The following is a 26,602-nucleotide window of genomic DNA, read 5'->3' on the forward strand; positions in this document are numbered from 1 at the left end:
ATTAAATAAATCATTATTAGCACCACCAAAACACAGCTAAAAGTATTCAAAATGTTTTGAAAATATTTTATATTACATATAGATAGCCCTGAAGTGAGCACTCTTACTATAGGAAAACCAGTTATCAGAAAATCTCCATCAAGACCCCACTATCCTTGGTTTATTATTTTTGATATTCATAAGAATGAGCAGCTTTGAGACATAACCTGCACTAAGAGAAATCCTTCTCTATAAATTTTCAAAGTATTGAATCACATTATTTCCAAACTTGGAGTATGTCTGGTACGATAATGCAAGGCATTCTAGTAATGCCAGACAGACACAACTGAATAACAAGGAAGCCCTCTTTGAATACTTTAAAATCAAATGACCCACATTTGCATGCATATCAGTCACAGATACCAATATTTTTTAAAAATAGCATTTTTAAAAGCCCTCATGCAAAGTGTTTGTTAAGAAAAAAAATATTTACATATCAAAGTGGCAATCAAAAATCCTTCTTAATTACAAGTATTTTTCAGTTTTAGGTTTTTACTTATCAAACATATTAGAAGCCAGAGAGAAAAAAAAAGATAATAGTTGCCGTCTCACTGTGGATACCTGATCAACTGATACCTCATCTGTTGAGATAAATGGAATATAATATTTTTGCATTTATTGTTGGAAATATTAAATAATTAGTAGAAGCTGTGGAATGGTAATATACCAACTTCTATTAAAATAATGATGTGAAGAAGAAAGTACTAATAGATTGATTATTTTAAAACTATAGAACTTAATGTGAATCAATTTTTTCCTGATTAAGATGCCATGCCATAAATCTGAAACAATAGTTTGAAAATTCTGTTTCTGTTCTTTTAACATACAAAATAATATTTTTGAAAGAAATACACTTATATGCAAGAATAAAACAATATCACCAATTCTATTAAATTTACATCACATCAATAGGCAGTCTCCATTTGTAGTTATTGCTTTTTTGTGGAACTACCATTTATTTGCATCAATTGTTCATCTCAGTGTATGACAGTAGTATGTATAAGGCTGTTGGATACAGATTTGGAAACAAAGAAAAATCTCAATACATAAACATAAAAAGTTAACAAAAACTTTAAATCTGAAACCTGCCCCAAATAATACCATCCCTTTTATCATGCTTTGACACAGAACTGTTCATTTTAAGTAATGTCACCCATTGGAGAGAAGTATTTAGGAACTCAGTGTTCAAAAAAATTTTACATGGCAAACACACCCAGATAAAATTCTTAAAGCAGCAGAGGACAGAGAGATGTAAGTTAATTACCTTTTTTTTTTTTTTTTTTCCCCTTTTTTTCTTTTTTCTTTTTTTTTCCCCTCAAGAGTTTTCTTAATTTCAGTTTTATTTTTTCCTAAGAACCAATGATCTTTCACTGCAAATAGAAGCTCAGTTTTGAAAAGTCTCATTTCTGGACACACTTCACAAAATATGATATGCAACAGCAGAATCAAATAAGAATTATAAACCACAGAAGAGCTGCTAAGACAGAAATGCTGTATAAAGTCTGCATGTTCCATAATTATATGTTGTTAATCGGGATGTGATTAGACCTGAAGACTGATATAATACATTTAACTCTCAGGAAAGATATCCCCTGGCACCATTCAAACTCTGCAATGCTAAGGGTGCAAGAGTAAATAGAAAAGCTAAGAGTACAAGCATTTGTCACAGAAGATTTAGATGAAGAGGATATTTTACTATATTGAGATATCAATAGAATCAGTATTACTTAAGACTCTTCAAGCCACAACTAAATACAGAGCCTGTCCCATACTTCTGGTTTTTTTTTGAAGAGGTAGTTCCCTCTTAGTTATAGTTCTTTATCTTAAAGCATAAACCTACACACACAAAATCACATCTGTGTACTGCTCAAAAATACTGCATGAGAATACAGGAAGGACTAAAGCAATACATTTAATTCTGCAATTACATAATATAGATTATGTAATATACACCATGTAAAAAACACAATAGGTAAAGACGGTAAATATGAAAAATCTTACTCTTATCCAAAGACAAGGGTAGTAGAGACAATGGTAAAAATAACAGAAGAAATTGTAAATATTCTCAGTATCATAAACTCTGTATTTCAAATTAAACCATGTAGACTGCACAACTTTTTCATAAGTCTCTAGAGATAAACTAAATGAAGAATCCAGAGAGAGCTTTTTCTTAATTTTTATTTTTATTATTGTTTTACTTCTCTGAATAAAGTTCACATGGTAATTTTATAAGGGGGGAAAAGAAAAAAATAGTAACACTTCGAAATATTAATGCACTATTGTTACCCTGGTTTTTCTGAGTTTCTTTATTAGCCTTTTGATTTTCATAAATGGAGTCAGATCTTTTAGTTACTGTAGAATATTAGAGCAGTTTTCTGCCTTTCCCACAGATGTAATATAAACAAATCATTTGTTTTTCATTCTCTGTCCTTTGTTTGCATATTTCTAACCTGAAAACAATTGTAACTGACAATTGGTCTGGCCACTGAGGCTGAGGGGTGGAAACCCCAAAAAGCCAATCTTCTGCTAGACCCAGAAATGTACAAAAAGTAAAAAAATAAACAAAGGCCTCTCTCTTCTCTCGGCTCTCTCAGCTGGGAGCTGGATCGGAAAGACCTCTGCGAAAATCTCTTGTCTGCATGTGATTGCTTTGTGTGTCTCGGTGATACACTATAGTTACACATTGGATTGGAAATATTATGAATCCTGAAAAGACGATTGCCTCTGTCTATCTGTCCTATCATTACTTTGCCTTTTCCAACCCCTTTCTAACCATATCTCCCTATTCAAAATTTTCAATCTCTCATACTTTCAGTTCTGACTACAAACTTCTATTAAAATAAACACAATTTTGAATTATTTTTTACTACTGTTTTCACACTGCAACTGAATTCATGGTAATAGATATGCTACAATTAGTTTTAATTACATAACATTAGATTTCTGAAAGTCTTTGTCTATGTAAGTGTCAAGGCATAGTCCTACCCAGGAGACAGACTTTTATGTCCCACAGTAAAAATAACATCATTCCCTTTAAATTGAAATCAAACCTACCCATCTAAAGACTTATCATTTGTAAGCCCACATTACCTTTATATTTTCTGATGTTCATACCATTGCTATAATTTCTCTAAAACTTCTGTTTTACTTCCATATTACAGAAATATGTCTTTCCCCAGAATAATTACAGGGACACTCAATTTTTACTTAATTCCAGTCCAAGATTTATAAATCCATTTTAACTATCCTGTATCCTTTTGTTCAATAATATTAATATACATCAGCACTTTCTCACAGTTCAGTTCTTCTACTATTCTTTGGAAATCAAAAGTTTCTGTGGCAAATGTTGGATATTTGATGACACTGCAATGTTCTCAACAGAGAGTGATAATGAAACCATTACAGGATGGTTGATAATGATGATAATGAAACCATTACAGGATGGTTTCAGGTAATAGCCATCAAATCTACTGCCGCTCTGTAGGAAAAACAGGGGAAAGCCAATACTGTTTTTCTTTGCTATCTTACAAAGGTAGTTTCTACATTGTCATCTCTGCATGGAGACACAGGCTGCTAGATCATATGCAGCTTCCAATATTTTAGATTGTGAGACAGGGAACAGAAATTAGTATCTCTGTCATGGTACCCTAAACAGTGTGCTTTTTCTGTTTTAATTACCTTGAGGGGTTCAAAAGACACTAATGATGGTACTGACAAAAAGAATTGCTTTTTAAGAAAAACAGTATCCTGCCTAGCCTTATCTGTATCAGTACAGGTCACACTCTCTACACACAACCTTCTTTTCCAACTTCTTCCCTTGAGGCCTCACATATAAAAATGCAAAACCATGTGAAAATGTTTGCCCGCTGTACTTTTTTTTTCTTTTCCTCTCACTGACAAATAATATCTGATTAGAGGACCAGAGTTTTATTCCCTTTCTTTCAAATACTATCTCTTACAACTCAGATGCAGTGGTGAATGCTGAAGGTACTTAATAATCTCAGGTATGAACAAGTAACTGTTTCTCATGCTTTTTGATTTAGTGGTGTTCTAGAATCCAGTATTCTCTGACAGAGTGCTGACATCAGCTAAAGGAAAGCACAGATTCAAAATATTGCTTGATTTTTTTATTCTATGCTTACCTATGATTCTGCAGTTTTACCTTTCCAATCCTTCAAAATCTTTGCATAAATACAATTGAGTCTTTGAAATATGCATAATGCTGATTCTGAAAATTGCATCAGAACTTAGAGCTTAAAGATACTGTTAAAAAAACCCAAAACCACGTTGATTTCTGATATTCAGGAAGAGAAATATTATCATCTTCTATTGAAAAGTCTGCAACACAAGAACCATTTCCCTATGTTATTTTAATTACCTTCAATTGTCCTCCAATAAATTTGCTAATCCCATTTCTAGCCATGCATATTTCTTGAATATTAATACTTTACAGGGTACAGCATTACTGTTATTTTTCTGGGGTTTCATATTATTTTTGTTATATATTTATGCTTTTCTCTACAATTTGCTCACAGATGTCAGTTCTTTTCTCATGGTACCCGTAATCAATGCCTATTTGTTCTCTCAGGTTTTCTTAGCCGTAATACTGCCATGGCTATTTCCATGTAAGTGGTTAGTTGAAATTCTAAACAGAAAAACTGCACCTAAAGACAGTATCAGCTTTTATAACAGGTCATATCAGGAAACTCACCAACAGATAAAAAGACAATCAAAGGCAATCAAAACAGGGGAACAACAATACGAGGTGTCTCTATTCCGCCTTGCCTCCATTGTACCCTCTGTATTCAGGGACCATTAGTATAGTGTTAGTATACTATTAGTATTGCTTCACTGTTTTCTGTGCAGACTGAACATTTAAACCATTCTCAGATGAAAGAAATTGCAGTTCTGTGCAGACAATAAATCCCATAATGTAAAGGTTCAAGGAATTTGAAGCTTCCTTAGGTAGGTTCTGTCAGGCTGCATCACAGTTAGATCGTGGTAATAGATATAATATAGCTCAACATCCAGACGTGAGTACAGTGTTATGGCACCTTTCTCTAGATGTCCTGACTACTACGCCTTGAAAAGTAACTATTTGAAACTATATAGGAACAGGAGAGTGCACCCATAGCAGATTATACCAGTCCTGGAAGTTGCATTATTCCACTCCTACTACTGAAGTACCTAAGGCTTTTCGACAGGTTCAGTTTGGAGAAGCAGGAATATAGGGATATGGCATTTCATGCCCATTGCAGAGTGGTCAGAACCACTCAGAAGTTTCTGCCTCATGTATCATCATCCCTGCAGAAGATGTTACTGGTAATGTAAGTTAAAACAGAAGTTACGAACTTATCAGGCATCAGCCCTCACAGAAAGACTTAGGACTGTAAAGTGAAGAACACAACTTTTATTTAACTATGTATCTATTCTAGACTTTGACAATTGAGACTGTGCTGTGGCTTTTCAAACTAATTCTGTGTATTCACTGAAAACCAGTGGTTCTGTTCCAGACAGAACAGACAGAAATCAGATAACTACCATTTTAATATACAGAACATCTGTAAAGTGAGAACTTTCAGTTGTTCATATTTGATTCTGATATCTATCATTCTGCCCGTTTTTGTCTTTCAGTTATAAGATTTTACTCATGTTCCTAAATGTTGCTGTCTAAAACATGTCTCCTCTTCCTAAAATGTGGAGAGAGTAGGCCTAAAAGTACTGCCAATAACTATAAATAAATTATCTGTCTAGAACACAGTCCTAAGCCCACCTCAGCTGAGAGATGTAGTTTCTACCTAGCTATACCTAAGGGAAGGATCAGGGCAGAGACAAAGCCAGCAGTGCAGATGGGTGAACATTGTATTTTGAATCTATCATGCAATAGTTAAAACAGCTGGAAAAGAAGGTATATCACATTCTGATCCTGACTCTTATGAGCAGTATTTGTTTTATCCTGTAACAACTTCTGATGCATCAGAAAAGTTTGGGAACAGGAAATGCAAGTGCACATCTGGACTTCTACAGCTAGGTTGTCTAATTCCTAGGTTAGAGTCAAGCCAGATTTTCTTGGTTTTCTTCAGTTATGAGTCTTGCGCTTTCAGCTGTACAATAGTGGAACTTCAGCAAAACACTTTGATATTATTGGCATTATATTATTTTGTAGGTGAGATTACAGTATTAATTTAGGAGGTGACACAGCCGGCCAATTTTGTAAACTTTAATTCATGTGACTGGGAAAAGGGTTGTTATTAGACTGAGACAATATGCCCAATAGAGTTATTTGCAAGACAAAACTGAAACTAGGTATTCTTACAACTTAAAAATCCCCATTCACTCAAGTAGGCGTGGATCAACTTTTAAATACAGGATGAAACCTGCAATATAAAGATCCCTTTTCCCTTTTCTTTCCCTATTCTTTCCCTTTCCTTTTCTCTCCTCCCTACCTTCTCTACTCCTTAAAGTGTCCTTACCCTGAGCAAGTGTATAAATTAATGTGATTAGGACCTTTTATTCTCTGATTACAAAGACAGAACAATACTATTATTATCATCTTCGCTGTTATTATGAGGTTTACTTTTTATTACTATTTATTTGTAGGAACAAAGAGCTGAATAATTGAACTTGTTATTTGGGGTGAAAGAAAGTTTATGATAGTTTTTAGTTTCAGAAGAAATTCATTCATGTACAGAACGGAGGAAAGAAGAGGTTTTTTAGATTTGAGGACTTCAGACGTATGAAGATATAAATGGCAGCTTGTATAAAAATCACACTGGAGCATTATTTATGCCATGTGTGATTGTGAAAGAAGGTCTCAGATTCAAGTCTGTAGAAGATAATTTTGCCACCATACATGCAGTAGATACTTTGGTTTGGTCAACTAAATAAGAATCAGCATAGATTATACTTGGATTCCTGAGGCTTGCACAAATATATTAAGGCATAAAAAAATTCAAAATAAAAAGCAAACTATGTCTAATTGTGCCAGAACACTTCTTTTCTAATGCATGTGCATTCTAACACAATTTTTACAAAAGCAGATCTATTTTGGCTATTCTAAAACAGAACTATGTAATCTAAATGGTCTCTACATGCTAAAAATTCACACGAAAGTGAAAAAATAAGGTACATAAAGCACACACTCATTACAAAAGCATGAAATGTGGTTTTATAGTCTCATGCTTTCATGTGGTTTTCCAAACCCTGACAAACCTGTCTCAGAATGGTGTTTCTTTTTCAGCAATGGTTTGTCATCTGTAATTGTACCATTCACCTTTTTCTGCTGGTCCTCCCATGTAACTTCTAGCGTAAATCAAAAAACAAACAAACAAAAAAATCAGAAATATTATGTAACTTACATTATAAGACACCTAGTATCATTTGGGACAACTTGATGTACACAGATGTATTATCATTAACATTAAAATTTAGATTAGTTCTTAGAGGCCTGTAGTGTAGAGAATTAGTAAACATCTTACACATTCTGGAACAGAATATCTTATCCGAAAGTTAATATCTATGTAATTGTCAAAAATTCTGCTCTCTTTAATATTTAACAATTTGTATAAAAACCAGGGGCTTGTTTACACAATAATTTGGACCATTTTCAAAATTAATATTCTACATTCTATAGCTTCTTACATTATCAGTGTTTCTGTAAGTTTTAAAGGAAGTTAGAAATATTTTAGTAAAAAAGTTTATGCAAAGATATCGTTAACAAAAATAACCAGTCAAACAAAACAAATTAACAAACAAATGAACAAACAAACAAAAAACCTGAACAAGCAACCATGCATGTCTAATTTAAGTTGAAAAAGTCTTTTTAACAATTAATTCTTAAGCTAAAACTAAGTCAGACTTATTTTCAAAATCTCAAACTTGATTTAAATTCAATTTTTAATTTGGACAAATTAAAATACTCAATAAGAACTCTTGCACCAATTATTCCTGTATCTGAAATTGGCATTTCTGATGTAACTGCTCAAGAAAAGAGCTATAGATAGAAGCATGTACACTGCTCTACAGAACTATATTCTCTAGACTTGTGAGCTGTTAGTCTCTTTGAGGCTGTATTATTTTTTTTAAACTATAATTCTCTATCTTCTGGCAAACTACGTAATTACCATAAATATTATCAGTTTTAAACCCTTTGGGATCTCATAGCAAAACCAAACCTACACCAATTAACAGGACAGATTCAATACTCTAAGCTCCATTTCTGCTTTGGGCTGTGAAGAATCTGCTTATTTTGCTGACCCTGTAAAGTGCAAAGTTCCTCACAACCATTGCCACAGATGTTATCACTTTTACAGCTGCAGAAGTGGAGAACAATATGATAGATATGGAAAGCATTTTTAATCTTACCAATTCAAACTAAAATGACATAAAGGATTTTAGCCTATGAGTTATTATGGATATCTACATTCAAAATGTAAACATGTGAAAGTGTTATCTGTATGAATCCTGCAGCTTTCTTCTCTGTGGCTGTTGTTGGCCCATGACAGGCTGCTGTTCTATAAAAGTCTGCTTTGATTTTTGAAACTGATGGAAATGTAGTTTTAAGTAAAATCATCACTGTAATGACTTTATGATACCATAGATATGCAAGCTGAAACAGAGTCTATCATCTTTGAAGTACAACGTGTAGGGAGTAGTAAATGAGAAATTTTGAAGAGAACATTCTTTTACCAAACTGTGGAAATAAATCTTAATATGATTCTTCCTAGGTAGAATGTGGTTCTTTCTTTTTTTCTATGAATATACTCCGTTCACAATAAAATCTGTACTGATGCCCTTTCTTTTTCAAATGAGTGCAGAAGTATCTTCTTAGCTAGCAAATGAAAAACCTCGATGACCTTAGTAAAACTACTTTTGAATTTAAGGAACAGTCACTGCTAGGAAAAAAATACCATTAACTGTAATTTAGGCCAAATAGTGGAGATTGTACTTAGAATAAGATAAAAAGTAGTTTACAGTAATCTAAAGGAATTTTTCACTATATACTACAAATAATCTAAACACTGAATAATATCAGGAAGCCCAGTGATTTCCACTCTATTTTTATGCAAATTTTAGAAGACTCTCTCTCTCTCTCTCTGATTCTAGATCAGAATCCTTTTCAGAGCTCCTGGTTCAGTTCTGAACTTAGAAATTGTATGTGTCTCAGTCACCAAAATCACTTATTATAACAAAGTTCCCTATCAAAAGAAAAGCTTTACTAAACCTTGATACTTCTTTGAGAGCTCAGTACCTAAAAAATATTTAACCCTCTCAGTAAAACTCTTTAATAACATTTGAATTGACAAGAGTGAGGAAATAAAAATAAAATAAAAATATAATTATTTGAATAAATAGTTTTGCCTCATGCTGACCTTAAAAAGAAAAATGAACAACATTACAAAAAGCAAGACAGGCTTTTGTCTTTTTATGTACTTTTTTGAGGAAACTGATAGCATGAGCATGCAAACACTTTCAGAAAAGGTTCCAATGACCTCTTTTCTATAGCTTCCGTCATATTTACGGCATATCAGCATTAAATTCAAATGACTATTTAGTTTTATCAGCAGTTAAGCACAATGTTTAGATTGAGTGTATGGGGTTTGGCAGTACTCCAGATCAAGTCAAAAGCTTCACTGACTTCTAGAACATTGTGAGAGTTTTACTAGCAATGGTTATTTTTTCAACTGAGAAATAAAAATAGATATATGCATTGAATTTAACCAAACATTTGACCTTTTCTTCAACAGTTTTAAATCTCATTTCCAGATTTAAATCTCTATGTTTTACAAAGATGAGAAAATATATTTCAAGGAGAGTTTAAGGGACAGTTTTCTGTTTGGGAACTAGCATGAGATGCTGGTGCTTATTCAAAGTGCCAAAATGTCAGTGTTGCCCATATACTCTCTGGTTAGACAAATAAGTTTAGTTACTATAATGTACTCTACACAATGTAGTCTCTAAAATATCTTTTTTCCCCAAGGCAAAGGGGCACCATCTACTGCCTTCTTGTTTTAACCAAAGCCAACTTTGATCAAATAGTAAATATTTGGAAAGAAACCATACCGCTTTCTAGATTGCTGTTCTCCTATTATCACTCTCACTTCCCATAACATAAACTTCATCCTGTCTTCTGTTGTGATAATCAGATTTGACTTAAAGAGAGATGCAAAATTATTAAGTATTTATACAGAAAGATCTTATATAAATGACATAAAATATGGGATTCTCGAGTTAGAGTATTTTCTGATGTCCCTTTATGGCTGGAAGGATTTGACAGGTGCCCTGATGCAGATTTTTCCCATCAGTATGAAACGGACAATCTTTAGATGTAGTTGTTTTTTTAGACTGAGTTGTTACACCTTCCCCTGGGCAGTGCAGACCACAGTGAATAATGCACCTGGGGTGACACTTGGTGTTGTGCCACTCCCTCTGAGAATGATATTCACCTTTCCTGCCGGGGAGAGGGGGCGTGTTGTGCTCCTGTACACAGGGTCAAGTACAACCTCAGCATTTCTTACACTATTGTTTAGAGTATTTATTATGAAAAATATTAAAAATGTGTAAATAATATATGAGAAGAATAGTTGCATATATATATATATAGCTTTTCTGAATTTCTCACCATGCCAGCTTAGCACCAGGAATGTTGCAGTTGAATTGGAAATGATGCAGCAAACTGCAGAAGTACAAGATGATGCAGCAAAATACCAGATACTAATGATGAGGAATTTTTTTATGCCAATACTCCCCTCCTCCCTTCTTTTTTCAATACTACAAAGATTAATAGCCTTCTCACAACTACCCTTTACTTGAAACATTTTTATATTTATTTTTATATTTTTTTCTGTTTTACTGGAATTTGTCTTTTTTTTTTTTTTCCAACTTCAGCTTTTGTCATTTTTTTCAGCACCTAAAATTTCTGGGAACAAATTTTTATCAGTGCATTTCTAGTTTTAGACTTTTGATTAGGTTATCATAAAGTCTTCACTTTTCCATTAGGACATACTTAATTTAGTCATCTTTTTGTCTGCAAATGAAAAGTACTCAGAACTTCTATTTTTAATTAGATATTATGAATGCTCAGAAAGAAATTATGTTATTAATAATATATAGTGAAATCTACTGTAAAAATAAGTCAAAAGTGGATTTGACTAGTGTTTCTTAAACCAATGATGTACAATAAGAAGTCATTGAAACTGTGGGATAAACAGTCAAAAGCTGAGAAACTGTTTTGAGTCAGACACTCAACTCATACATTAAGAATACAAGAAGAAGAATTAATTAGGACTAAATTCATGGCATACAAGTTTTACTTTTTACAAAACAAGGTCCCTAGGAAAATTAGAGACATCATTCTCCAGAGCTCACACACAGAGAAATATTTTCAGCGTGTCAAACGTTTACTAGGGGAAAGCAAATGTCTTCAACCCATGATGTATAAATTGTCCCAGATGAACTAAATTGTACCTTGAATTAATCCAGTCCCACCTTACAGCACCAGCATGCTGCTAATGGCATCAAGGCCAACTAAAAGTGACACAAAGTCAGCAATCAAGATTTTATACCAGACTGTTGATGTTCCTTCACCAGGGAAATCTTCAGGTGCCTCATTAAAACAATGTTGATGCTTCCCTACCCTGATGTAACAGGAACAAGACTCATCCAGTACCCAAAACCAAGCAGGAACACATGTAGTTCTGATAAGAATTCAGAACAAGACCTCCTTCCTCCCCAGGTGATCCAAAACCAACCTGAGGAAATTATAGTTTCCTCTTTTGTCTCAGCAGCAGTTGATCTACATTTTTTTTTTCTCCATACACTGGAAGAACTTTTACAGAATGTTTCTGTACCTTAGAGATCAAGGTATTTATCTGAGACATGATGATCTGTCTTTCCTTCAAAATCTTAAATGCTTCTTAGAGCATTGCCCTGAATGCTGACAAAGTGTGGACAGTGTAAAGGCAGGGACACAAATACACATATGTACACCCAAGCTTCACGTGAAAATAGTTTGCAAATTAGCGCCAAATCAACTAATGAATGCTAAGAAATGGTATAAAATTTTAAAATAAATAAATTATTAATTAGTGGCTTATACCGTGGTTTTTAATTAATTCAGTGTTCCAATAAAATTTCTCACATATCTTAATTATTTATTGTTTTGATTTTATCTTTCTTAATTAACTACATACACATTTTGCAAAAAAAGAAAAAACAAATGAAAATCCCCCCAAAACCGAAACCCTGAGCTTCGTTTCCTGGGGCTGCAGTTGGGACACATTAGAAGGACTTCAATGTAAATCATCAGGTCAGCAATAAAAAATACTGCAACATATCTACATTTCATATTATTGTTGTTAGTATTAAAATATGATAGTGGATTGTAGATTATTCCGTACTCCAGAAATGTTTTCTTCAAGCTGACTCCAAGGCTACCTTAATTATTTGTAGCTGTAAATCATTTAAGTCTACTCCAGTAGCAGTCTCTTCTCATCATATTCTATACCTGAAAATTCAATCAATTATATTTTATATTTATATTTAATTTTTACTAGTGGATTCCTCTATGGGGGATATATTGATTGGGGGTATAAACTGATTGGAACCTCTATTCCTTATTTTTATGAAAAAATGTAGATATACTCGAGCAAGGTCCCAGAGAGCAGTTGTTGAAATAACAATCAGTAAATTCATAGCCTATCGTTGGCTAAAAATCAGAGTATCATGTTGTTACTTTCATGATAGATTTGTGAAACGTGAAGAAACACCTGAAAAAAATAATACTCCAAACGGCTAAGAAGAAAAGTCAGTTAATGCTACATTAAACACGAGTACATTAATATTTAGTAAAGCATATTCAAATAACACAAAGTAAAGATATTATTCAAAGGCCCCTATCAAGGCTTTTTTTTTTCAAGTATCATTTGGGGCATGGGGAGGATTTGTTTCACATCTTTTTTCATGTTTTTAAACTATGGCAGCTTTGCTCCCTCTTCTGGTTACATGCCTGCACCACGCCAACCACGCTAGAGCCGGCCACTCTCAATCCCCTTCTTTGGAACATCTCGAGGACAGCTCCCCTAAGTCACTTCGGGGTCATTTTGCAGGACTGATTTAAAGGGGAAGAAACAGAGATGAAGACACCATGCAAAGATACCACTGTTGTTTTTGTAGACTCCAGAGGCACAAGGCATGGGAGACTGGGCAGCCAGTATCCTGGATAAGCTTTACTACGCTCTTGTCCTGCTCATATCCTTTTCCCCCAGCATCCATGCATGGTCTACTGAAGACCAGACACTGGGCTAGATGGATTTTTAGTCAGGAGCTGGTATGGCAATCTTCATACTGCTGCAATAGGAAAGCACCATAAAATTCAAAATATCTTTAGAATTTAATGAAAAATTAATTAAAAAGAAAAAGAAATGCAAGTGATGTCCAAAATAAATATGGAGCAAAGTACAAGATTCTGCTCTACACCTCTCTTCCACAGTGTCTCCTAAATTTGCATTTCCATTCCCTGGGTGTCAGGGAATACTCTGTGCATGCAAGGAAATGTGAACAACCTTCAAATTCACTCTGCAGAAGGCAGAAGGTAAGGTTTAGCTTGATATAGGATTTAGGATTTGCTTCCCATGTTATTTTTATATTTATTTTTATATTTATTGGAAAAGGTGCAATCTTAGAGTAAGTCTTCAATCATTTTTTTAAGCAGAAATTTTTTTTTAATATATGATTATACTTCTCTCACAAACACACATATGCACACCGCCCCCCCCCCCAAAAAAGCTCTGCAAGCAATCACAGGTGATCTACCCTTTTTAAAGGCAGCTAAGATTAAAGCATAAGATACAATACTAAAATGTAAAAAAAAATCATTCTGTTCATAAAAGGGGTCTGAAACTAAACCAGCAGATTTAAGCACTAGTGCCAATCAATAAAGAAAATAACAATTAAGGGCTTACACAAAGATGAAAATACAGATTTGTTTCTTCAGAAAGCTCTAGGTTTTTCTATATGTCAATTACTACTACTTAATAACATACAAGTTTTCTTATTGCTCAAATTTACATGCAAATTTACATGGAAATTGTACATGCATCTTTACATGCAAATACTGTCTGCACTTAAAGACCCATTTCATTCTTCTGCATTTCTTCTGAAACATTTGGTTAGTAACCAGACAAACTGTGTTTGACTAGCAGACAAAATGACACCTCATTGTCACACACTGGTCCTAGAAATGCTACATTTGTAATGTAGCAATGTAGTTTTCAAAGATGCAAACTCAAATTTTTTATAAATAAAATTTGACGGTATTTATGGACAAGTTAGTAGCTAGACTCTATCTTGTCTGTAATATCTCCCTGGTAGTTTTAGAGCTAAATTTGTAAAATAGCCCCCTATATCATAAGGACTTTTCACAGAACACAGGTTTTTCAGTCTAGCACAATTTACTAGTACTTTACATTTACTGGTTTGTGTTGTTGTATTGTGGGGTTTAATTTCACTCTTTTCCCAGCACGCAAATTGCAGTTATGTGCCTGTCTACAACTAGCACAATCTAACCATATCTATACTTTATTTAAACCTTACTTTGCTTGAACTAGGATTTAATTAAAATACAGTATTTCTCTAGGTACTCATAACACATAGGAATATGCTAAGTATTCTTCACAGCCTATGTAAAACACATCCAGTATAATTTCTCATGCAAAATTCAGAAGCTGTTGTGGTCTCTTAGTGAAGTCTAGAGTCAGTGAGCCAGAGGAAGAGAAAGAAGACTCACAGCAGGCATGTTCAGTCATTTAGGCAAAGTGTAGGCCCCAATTCCACAAAGCCAAATGGTCTTAGATGGGAAAAGATGCTGGGTCAGCCATCAAGATGAGAGTGCCCCCTGGCCTAAAAGGAACATGCTTGTTTTTCAAAAAAGTGTATTTGAACACTACTTCTGCGAGTCGGTTAAGCCGGTCCATCTGTCATCACTTCTTTGACTGGAGTCCCCCTATTCTGCCTAGTTTGCCCTTCAGTCACCTAAGTTCTTTAGATTGTGTCTAAACAGTACAACAGTTTAGAATGACCTGGAATACAACATAGTTTCAGTTCTCTTCCTTTAGGCACCCAGACCGCTCAATGTGGTGGGACTCCCATGCGTGGGGAAACCAGAGTGCACAGAAAGGGCATGATTCAGAGACTTGGGTCTTTTCTTGCTATAAGCTCAAGATACAAATATGCTCCAGACACTTCTCAGTCTGGGAGATGAGAACTGCCAATCATTCCTGATTCCCATAATATAGATGAGGCTGTAGTGTAATCCTATAAAATAGTCTGAAGAGTGAGGGAATATGAAACACTTCAAATTTTGCTTTAGTAACGACATCATCTTCTACACACCCTGACAGTAAAGGGCAGGATTACCTGGATCCTTTTCTCACAAACTCAAATGATCAAAAGATGTCATATAAAATACATGAAAGAGAAAGGCAGAGGAAGAGAAAGATTGGAAAGGGATGACAATTTTCATAATAAATATTTGAAATTCAATATTAGACACTGATAATTTTTTTTGGAGTAGAAGAGCTCTGCAGAAAAAACTTCTAAAACATAAAATGGACACCTTAGAGAACTTTAAAAAAGTATGAAAGAAACTATCTAAATAGAGGATAGTAGCAGTTAGTTTATTGTGCAATGTACATCTTTCGGGATCTGTAAGTGCATAAAATATTGGTTTTGTTGAAGGAGTAGAAGATAAACCAAGAACAAAACCAAATTTAACCTGACTAAATCACTGTTTATTTTTTTGTCAGGTCAGTGGCAAAAACCTCCAATCCTACTACAACTGGAATTTAGATCTTAAAAGTATGACACTGAACTCTCTGGTAAGTAGCATGGATTACATTTAGAGCAGCAGACTCCCAGTATTTGAATTCATTCAGGACTGTGCTGGCACAGCCACCAGAGCAAGCAAGGTGACCACACAGACTGCTCTGATGGGTTGGTGACTCGGCACCTTCTCTGCAAAGGCACACCATTTGGTCTAGTCTACACTTGATAATGAGAGACATTAAAAATGGTATGGTTGTGCTTCCCAGACAACGAACTAGCACAGGCCAAATAGAATCTCTGCTCTCCTGATATCTGTATTCCCTCTGCTAGGTTGTTCTGGGGAATAGACAGCTAGGAGTGGTCCACAACAATGTATCTGGGTCTATACCCCTTGCAGGCTCCTGATAGAGATGGAACTGTAAGACTGAATACCCAAATATTAGTAAATCCAAGACATTGCGTAGTTTATATTTCATTCACTGGCAGAAGACATCAATGACACAAAATCTAAATGTAATAAGGTCTTAGAAGTACATGGAAAAGTAGTAACACATTTATTCAAAATTATCAAAGCAATTTAAAAGCATGAACTCAAATAAAACTTCAAAGTAAGCTATGGTTGTTAATTGCAATTTTCTTGTGCTATTTTTTCGATAAGAAACCCAAATCTCCATGTTAACAGTTCAGTGCTTTGAATTAAGCTTATTTCTATACCATTTGAAAGAAAAGAGAACATCAAACATAAATACAAACTAGACAATAGAAATTATTTATAATAAAATGTCTTTCTCTAGAAGTATATGATAACTAAAATGGTCAATTTTTTTCTAGTCACATTAAAATGTGCCAAGCTTGTAAAATATATTTTCAAATGATGTAAAAGAATATAGACCTGGTAAAACGTGGAAGATAATGCAGAGAATTTTGCAGGTGCCTGCAAACTGTACTTAGCCTTTTAGGGCAAGGAAGCCTAGGAATTCCAAAATGAGAGGAAATATAAAAAGTATCCCCTTAGCTCTCCATAGCCAACCTGATAACATACCTGCCTAGTGCAAACTATATGTTCAGTAATACAGTTAGCTGCAAAACCTAAACATCTGGAGTTTTTGATTTCAAGAAATATTTTTAAACCTCAGTAGAAAATAATTATATCCAAGAAGTAAAACAATGCACTGAAATTGAATATATGTGAACTCACTCATTTTGAGCTAGTAGAACTAAGCAACACACACATGCAGCAAAAAAAAAATGAAATTTCTCAAGCATCCACAATTTAGAAAGCAATATCATAATCAACTTGCCTTTTCGCCCATTAACAGGTGGGGTTTGATGTTTTTCCTCACAGTCTTTACAACATTAAAAACAGACAATGATGGTTAAAATTGGAACAGTTACTATGAAGATCAATGTAACTACAAGCACACACAAACCTGTTGCAAGCTACATGAGCAAAACTCCATGCACTATGCTCGTGTTACCACAGAACACACAGAGTGAAGAGCACAAAGTGCACACACTACTGAACACCACAGAGACAGAATCGTAACAAAAGCAATAAAAAAAGTAAACTGTACTATGACCAAAAAAAAAAAAAAAAAAAGGCAAAGATCTTAAAGGACACTTTGGATGCCTAAGTGAGAACTAAAATTAAAAAAAGTAAACCTGCTTTCCACCAATGAAATCATTAAATTACTCTGGCATCCAGAGTTTTAAACAAGTAATGAGTCTCATCACAGCAATTCTTCCTGACATTTTTCATAGAAGAAAATAGTAATCCATGTTTTCTTCTCTTAAATAACAATGGAAAGAGGGTTCAGGGCACAGGATTCAGACACACTATTAAGGAGCATTTAGCATTTTAGGCTTAAATTTGTATGCTAGTAATTTCTCCTACCAGCTATTACTCAATGTGTTTCTTGACCAACTCTTTTTTTTTTGCATCACACTTCCACCCCTTTTGGCAATTATTACCTATTAATTAATTATGGACAACAGAATGTAGCCTAAGAACAAGTCATGTAAATGCAAATTTATTCATTTATGATTCTTCCTTTCAAAAAGAAACTGAAGAACAGAGAAACTATATCTTTAGAACTCCAAGTATCTTTGAACCTGTACTGGGTGTTTCCTGAAACTGGAAGTTACATTTATCTTTTAGTCACATGGTATTTGAGTTGAAAAAAGTATTTGCAACTGTTTGATTTGATCATGAGCTATTGGTTGTTATCACACTACCAACTGAACTGTCTTCCAAGCAGGATGGAGGACATCATACAAAAAGTTTTCCATGTAAAAAGTATTTCCATGTAATGCAGTTGCCTGCTAGTTTTTCTCCAGCATCAGTCTGCTTATGCAAACTAAGGGGAAAAAAGGTGTCATGATACAAAAAAAATTTACTTCCCTGCTAGTAAAAATTATTAATGCAAAGTAGACTGTACCACATCTAAAAAGTACCCACCCAGATCTGCTATGTCTGTTACTTGAGCATAGTGACAGAGTATTTTCATTAAAAAGAATAAAAAGATTAAAACAGTTGGGTACTTTTTCTCATGTTGAATTAGTTTAAGTATTCACAACTGGCAAATAAACTATGCTACAATGAATTTGTTTGTGTTGGTTTTTCATAAAATGATATAAATATTCTCTGGATTTTTTATGTTCAATATATTTAAAGCTTCCCTAAATATTCAGGGGAAAACATATCTAAAGGAGATAGGCGCTTGCGGTCAGACAGACCTGCCTCGACCTCTGCCTCCTGAACGCCAGTTTGCTTGTTTTCTTCATCTCCTGCTGCATTAGATAAGTAAGGGATGAGAGAGGGGAAAAAAGCAAGACAAAAACATGCATGCTTTGTTACAAGCTGCTCAAATAAAAGATAAACATCAAACAAAAGACATCCACAATAACATACAAACCCTCAGTCTGTGGCAGAAACTATTTTTTTAGTGACTCAAAGATCAGATAAATTACTGTGCTATTTTTCATTTATATCTCTAGCTAATTCCAATGAGATCTTTCTGCAAGTAATGATGCTTGTATGCAGTGCTTAATGTTCTTTGTCGCCAAATTCTTACTAAATTTTTAAGAACTAGAAAGGAAACAATAAGTATCAAAGCAGAGAAAACAGATATTAGTAGATAATTAGTGAAAATTTTTTGCTTGGCTTTGCTTTAGTTTTTCTGGGAATAAATCCGAAGCCTCCATTCTCAAACAACGTATTTTAAATTGTATGTAGATCATAAACTAGTGGACATACTTGGTACCTTAAAAAGAGCAGAAGAAACAAAGAAAATGCTTTTTCAGCTTGGAAAAAATTATCCTCAATTTGCCAGATAATATGCTTTTTATCTGGATTTCAGAGTAGTTAGACTACCAAAAAAAGAGACATTTTCCACTAGTATCTACAATTGCCTAGAGCATATTTAAATACTAGAGAATACTGAAACAGTTGGGAACAACACTGGAAGTGTCATTAATGACAAGAAACACAAATTTATTTTTTATGTCATTAATAATGAACCACAAATTTCTTTTTTGACAAAGCTCATGAGGGTAGGAACAGTAATAATATTGAAGAGTATCCAATTGAATTACTGATATACCATATACCTCCTTTAATTTAAATGTCAATTATTTATTAAACAGCTTTGATGTGATGCAATATAAGGTAGTTTTTCAAGGCTCAGATTTTGATTGTTTATCGATTTTTCATGTTCTCTGTTTCCAGAATTCTTTCCAGTTCTCTCATTACTTGTATAAGTTTATGTTTCATTAAATAGCTCATTGAGTTACTTGACTTTAGGTTTAGCTAGCATGTAATAGTAATTTTAAAACTACTGATTCTAGGAGGTTACTCCTAATAGAGAAATTCTGGCTATCATCAATGCAGTACAATACAAACTAATCTGTGCTTAGATTTCTGCTCTACAGCTCCATGATAAAACCAGGACATTCAAATTCCAATTGAAATCATGACATTGAAAATTTCAATTAAATTATTCAGCAGGGATATCATCTATACAGCCAACCTTCTCTCACAGAAACTAATGTATAGAAGATGACACTAAATCTTTAAAAAAGCATTTTCAATGGAGTTGAATTAAAATGGTTTTGGCATGTAGGTACACTGAAAGGTAAATGAACAATGGCTGTCATAAGCACAGCTGTATGACTTCTCAGTCATTTTCCTTTTATGCCTTTTGTAGTCTCAGACCTATACAGGAAAATCTTCAAATTTCATAAAGCTGTTTAATATCTCCTTTTGCCAATTCAAGAGAAAACGATAAACTATGACTTCCCTTGAAAGGTCAGAACTTTTTAAACAAGCACTCTAAACTCTAGGCTATAGGTAAAGTTTGTTCAAGTTTTTCTATGGAAATTGTACCAATGTAAATTAAATATTTTAATATTCTTCAAGGTCTGAGAGTTCTGCTGCCTGTCAGGGAAGTGAACTAAGCATCCACAATCAAAACTCAAAGGTGTATTTTTGCAAAATCATAGTTGAAATCATAACCCCAGAGCAGACTCAGAAAGTATCCTAAAGAAGCCTTGTTACTGATGTTAACTAACCTATTTTGTTTACTTTGCTGTCAAGAACATAAAATGCAAGGTGCACTGTGCATGTATGAAGGTTTCTATCATAGTACAGGCAATAATACAGAAGTATCCACACAAAAAAAAAGGACATGGTGCTAAGCTCTGTATTTCCATCTTTTAGGCTGCTGTGTTTGTCTACGTCATCAAGTTCATAGACAAGCTGAAAGTTATCTAAGCTCCGATCCTGTATTTTATACATGTGATCAATCATTTTTATAAAAGAAAATATACATATGCCATATATTTTAAAAACCCTGCAAAATCAGAGCTGGTAGAGTGAGATAGAAACATGACCCGTCTTAATACTGGTCCTCTGCAATTGCATTATATCTACCTTTCTGTGTCTCCCATCAAACTAGGGTAGGGCTAGGTAAAACACACAATAAAATTCCTTTTCATTTTGCTAAATGAATTCTCATTTACAGAAATTATGTTCTAAATGAGATAAAACCCCTTAAAATAAACAGCATGTACTTCTGTCAGTAGTATCTGTGCTTTCCTAACCATCAGAATGTTTCTGTAATTTCCATCCTAGACTGCATGAGTTGCAACAGTACATTGTCACTATACATCTGTCCTTTTTAGAGATTTGAATATGTATTTGAGAGATATAAACACTGACTAATGGTTTCTAGCTATCTCTGATTAAACCTAATCAAATATTCCTGTAAATTCTATTAATATCTAATTTTATTCTGGAAAAAGATTATCCACACCTGAAGTTAAGAAAAGACAGTTAATCAGCATTAATATCAGGCCTTAACAGGTTCTGAAACAACTTTCTCAAGACACAAGATTATTATGAGATCATATAATTAAAGTCTTTACCATAGACCATAATTAGAAAGGCAAATCCTTACTGAGGTCTACTATTTGATAAATTTCTGAGCACTTCATTTCCAAATTTTAAGGTTTTATTACATCTGTTTGGCCTAACATGATCTTCTAGTTTTTATGGTTGGGTGAATGGTTGGGGGATGTTTTGTGGAAAGAAGAAAGAAAGGGCTATGTTTATTTTTAAAAGAAAAAGTAAAAATCTATATTAGGAAAAAGTACTCTCTCTCTGATTAGTAATTAACAATGAACTGAAAGAGTGAATACTGAATATTTTCACTTCATGGTGTTCCATTTTAATTAGGAGCAAGCAGTCAGTGATTTCATCCTTCTGCCAAGGCAAGTAAGAACAATGAAATACATTATAGCCATATATAAATGAAAACAATCATGTTAACCCTTAAGAACTATAAATACTGTGCTACTCACTTCTTGTCAATAGCATGAAAAACACAGAACACTTAAGAGTACATCAATATTTCAGCACTAAAAGCAAGCTCAATTTAACAATACTTTGCAAATGTTCATTTAAACAAGATATTTCTATCTCTAGTGTAATTAGTGTAATTTAAAAATATAAAAGCAAAAGTTTAGCTGAAAAAAATGTCCTCCGGCATTTTAGTAGTGGAATTTTTTTAGGTGGTCCCAGGCATCTTTTCAGAACTATTTTCTAAACAAATAACATCAAAATATAATAAACTAATAAAATCTAAAGCAAAAGCCAAACTGCCTAAATGCTAAGGTATAGCCTGGGTAGACAAGCTAATAACATGCATTTCAGAAATACCCAGTCATTCTTCTTAACAGGCAAATCTGATACTGCAATAAACACAGCAGTGGCAACCTAAGGAATTAGCAAAAAAATGATCATAAAAGGCTGAAATGCAACATGACTAAGGATATTGTATGTTCTACAGAGCATGGGGAACACTGATAAAAATATGCTTGGGTCAGTAAACCACAGATAGAAATGGTCCTTCATGGCTACTCCCAGGTAGCTTTCTTGAAAGTAAACATTTTGGGCTATTTTGAAATAAAGTATTCAAGAGGCACCTTCATGTCCTGGAGCAAAAATTCCCAACCACATAATACAGTTCATGGAACTAAATCTGACCCAAATCAATGGGTTTTAATTCTGATCCTAATTTGGAAAGCAAGTACCCAAAGGGTTGGATTTTTCCCTGTAGATTTCTCCCCTTCCATTTCTAGTCTCACAGCCATAAGCACATCATATGCCACATTCTCGTGGGTGCTGCCGTATAACAAAAAATTATCTCCAGCACCAAATTATTCCCTTCTTTCTTCTTGAGTTCTGGAATTTGTACTACATTTAAAGAAAAGGTGTGCAGATACAGCCTTGTAAGAAATACAGGTTATTCCAATGTATGCAAAAGGAATGAGTCCACAGTGGGAGCCTGCAACAGACAGGTTTTACCTTCGTTCTTTTTCTCTTTTACAAAGCTGACTTCCAATTCATCATTGCCTATGAGGTACCTTTTATTAACTCTTTATTAACCTTTTATTAACTCTTTTTAGTTTGATTTTAACTTAATCTAGTCAACATCAAAATCCTTGATTTCAAAATACAGAAATTTTAATCTTCACAGCACATTTCTATGCAACATAGAAACACCTCTCTCATTTGAAACAAGTATGTGTTCTGTAACAGCAGAGAGGACTACTCTGTGACAACATTTTTTGGTATGGTCATATCACCTTCCCAACAACACAAAAATTTTGATTGTCACTGAGGCTTAAAAAAAGGCATTGAAACGTACTCAAATACCAACAGAACTTTCAGGCTTAATTGATGCTACATTTGATAAATACTAACATAAACTCCTTCTATGATAGTCAGTGTTTCCAGTGCTATTAAATTTCCGTTTTTGTAACTGGTACTTCATTTGCTTAAAATAACTTTCTGTAAAATTCAATTCTCCACAGTAAAAGGACTGCTATTAATCTTAATTATATTCTGTCACTGAATGAAGTTAGGTAATCTGGTGTTCTGGCAGAGCACCATCCTTTTTAAAGAAAATTATTGCTCTGTTTAAAGAAAATTATCAGAAAATCCTAAAGAAGACCAGAAAAAGCCTCACAGAAGAACTCTACTGGTATTAGAATATCAGCTCTTAATTCACGACAGAAAATTACATAGAATGCACTATGAAAACTGTATCTACGGATTGGGTATTTACGAGTGTTTGCCATCTTTATATGTGTAAATTCAATATGAAATGTGTCTAGTTACTGTATCTTGAGTCACTTATGATGCTTTGATTGTATATTAGAACATCAAAATGCATGGATGTGGCAATTTTCCATAACCCAGATTTTCCAAAAGACTACTTCTTTCAAAAGACAAAGTAAAAGGAAAATATTGCTCAGTTTTTGAGTAAAAAGAGACCTCCTCAAGTCCCAGAAGTACTTACCAGAAGAAAAAATTCTAGCACTCCTATAAAAAATAATTATTTTATTGTATTTATTACATTTCTCTCTACAGAACCTATGATGAAAATAATAAGACTGCTGCCCTCTCCAATCAAACAAAGTAAAAATATACTGTATATACAAGAAGTTATACTTCACAATTGCTGCTCTAAGGAGCTCACCATTGAAACAGATATACCAAGCAAAGAGCAGGGAAGAGTGGTGAAACATACAAGTATATGCAGCAATGACAGCAAACATCATGTGATTAGATGTGGTTATTTCCTGGAATATCTAGACTGTACTTCATATAAGCAATTCACAACACATAAAATGACAAAGAAATTAATATAAAACAAGAGTTTTCTTTTCATGAAGTTTTGTTTCCAAAATGGAAATAAATACTGTAAACATTGGAAATACTATATTAAAAAGTCTGATGAGACGAACACAGCAATACTACATAAAGACCCTCAGTGGTACAGCCAAGGACTGCAATTGATATCTTGTGGCTTGCTATTAAGTAAATTAAATGGTTTTAATACCCAAAATACAAGGGGATTTCATTTTAAGCAAAAATACTATAACTTTTTGAAATACTATCTCAATTCAATCATTTTTCCCATATTATTTGGAAATTACCTACTAATTCATCAAATTTTTCACTCTATAAAATATTTGCAAAAAAAAAATTATTCTTATTAAATGTATGGCTGACAAAACATATCAAATACCTCCAATGCTTATATTTAAACATTTGCCTAAATATCTGCTAATCCTGGAAATATACATACATAACTGCTGTACTGCTCTTATTTGCCATAGGTTAATTCTAGGTTTTTAAAAATGGGTACATGTCTAGGTACTTTTCTAATGACAGTCATATTTAGATAGTATTATTTATATTTTCTTTTTTTCATGTAGAATCCTGTAAAATGTATGAGCCACAGGTCTAAAAATAAAGACTAAATCATTATGACAATAATTTTGACTATTGTCTGCGAAATCAAGTAACATCAATTGCAGTTGGGTTTGTTTTTCCCTATACAGCCTCTGAAAAAAAGACTTTCAGGTGAAAAACAAGCCCTTCTTTATGTACAGACCTTCATAAGATTCTATCTCCTTGTCTCCATTGTCTACGGAAAGTCACAAAAATGAAACAAACAAACAAAAAACAAACAAAAAAAGGAACCAAAGCACAGGGGTTAAAAACAACATAAGTTTTTAAAAAGATATAGCATACATGCTAAGAAGGATTTTAAAAAAGGAGTGTATATGGCCATTTAGACTAACTTTGCATGGCACATCTAGTTACTAGAAATAGAAGGGTGAAAGTGTATTTGCTGTCAAAATGCATTTATATACCTCTGTTTCTAAACATTTTGGAAAATATTTCAATCAACTAGTGCTTTTGATAGACATTAAAGATAAGCACAATTACAGTACCAGTAAAACGTGAATCATGAAATATCTGACGTTTCTTATTTTAAAGATCATTACCTGTCTTCTTGCTCTTCCTGTTTCAAGATGCAGAGGTTTTATACTAGCAATCTGTAATAGACTCCATGTCAGCCCACAAGTAATCAGCTAGGTTCCTGACTTCCAAAAAAGCCAGAATTTTGTCACTAGACAACATACTAAAGATCTTTTCCTGTGCCTGTTGAAGTCAATGACAAAACACCTACTGAGTTCAAAAGGAACAGGATCATTAATAGTCCACCTTGTCTGGTGTGCATTACGCTGCTGATTATTCATGTCCGCCAAGAGTATTGTAGATATTAAAATATAGTAGAAGAAAACACTGTAGAAAATGCAACACCGTTACCAAATCCCAACTCTGTACACAAAAACTCAAGAAATTTCAACTGTAATGGCAAAAGAAAAATAATAAATATAATCTACCTTCATGGACAATTTGGTAATGTCATTAGGGAGAAAACCATCCACTTACTTCTCTCCAACGTCCCCTTTGGTGGGAGCTGCGGTAACTGCCTGCCCCTTCGCCCTACTACTGGAGTACTTGATGGACTTGTCTGGACAGACCCAGTTCGAGGATGTGACCTATGAGACATATCAAAACAAATCATACCCATTAAATGCTAAATTCATTCTTAAGCATCATCAAGAGATGATAACATGACTAAGTAGACTTTACTTCATTTGGGACTCTTGCAATCCCAGAGTGAAACTATTATCTCTTTTCAGAAAAAGACCTGATTAAAAAGAGAAATCTCTCTATTAAAAGGAAGCCAAATTAAGGCTGAGGATGCTTCCATAAGATGCTTTTTCACACAGTCAAGCCAGAAAATATGTGCATATTCATGTGCATATGGATAATAATAGCCACGTACACATAAATTTATTCACTAGTCAAATTCAATTATCTTTACTCAGCTTGCATTTTCTTAAATTACCTTTGAGTTGCAGTGAGATTATGTGAATTTGTCTAAACAGAGTAATGAACTGAGGAAAGACAACGATATTTGACTCAATTCTCACTGGGCATTTGATTGTACTAACTCTTAACTTTCAGAAAACAAAAGAATGTATTCTGCAGTTCTAAAATAAAGCGAGGGTTTTCTGAACATGATCTAGACCAAAATGTGCTCATCTTTTTATAGTATTATGTTTGTTTAAGCTAAGAATAATGTATAGAAATCCTCAAAATATCAATCAGGGGTACTCAAACAGGAACAGTACAGACTATGGCACAGTAAAATGTAGTCAGAGAAAATGGTGGTTAAAATGATATGTAATAGACAAAGTTAGTACAGTGCATCTAAAGAAACTTTTTTTAAAAAAAAATAGTTTCATTTGATGTTATGATGGTTGTTCCATACGCAATGTCTGATGAACACAAATAATTTCTCATTCTGTAAGA

General features: G+C 33.7%; 1 protein-coding gene across 50 annotated transcripts in view; it reads right to left on the bottom strand.

Moving 5' to 3' along the window:
• The window catches only part of RIMS2 (regulating synaptic membrane exocytosis 2), a 456,916-nt gene that overhangs the window by 109,448 nt on the left and 320,866 nt on the right, over positions 1–26,602 (bottom strand). For 44 of the 50 annotated variants that reach the window (XM_058419196.1, XM_040055074.2, XM_040054821.2 and 41 more), the window contains one exon: positions 25,673–25,782. In XM_058419196.1, coding sequence (XP_058275179.1) covers positions 25,673–25,782 — 110 coding nt within the window. Of the gene's footprint in view, positions 1–7,251; positions 7,342–24,824; positions 24,858–25,672; positions 25,783–26,602 lie in introns of all 50 variants that reach the window. The other 6 variants (XM_040054978.2, XM_040055083.2, XM_040054940.2 and 3 more) reach the window with 2 other exon arrangements.

The sequence above is a fragment of the Hirundo rustica genome, chromosome 1 (genome assembly GCF_015227805.2).
Source record: "Hirundo rustica isolate bHirRus1 chromosome 1, bHirRus1.pri.v3, whole genome shotgun sequence".
In the NCBI taxonomy this organism is placed as follows: domain Eukaryota; kingdom Metazoa; phylum Chordata; class Aves; order Passeriformes; family Hirundinidae; genus Hirundo; species Hirundo rustica.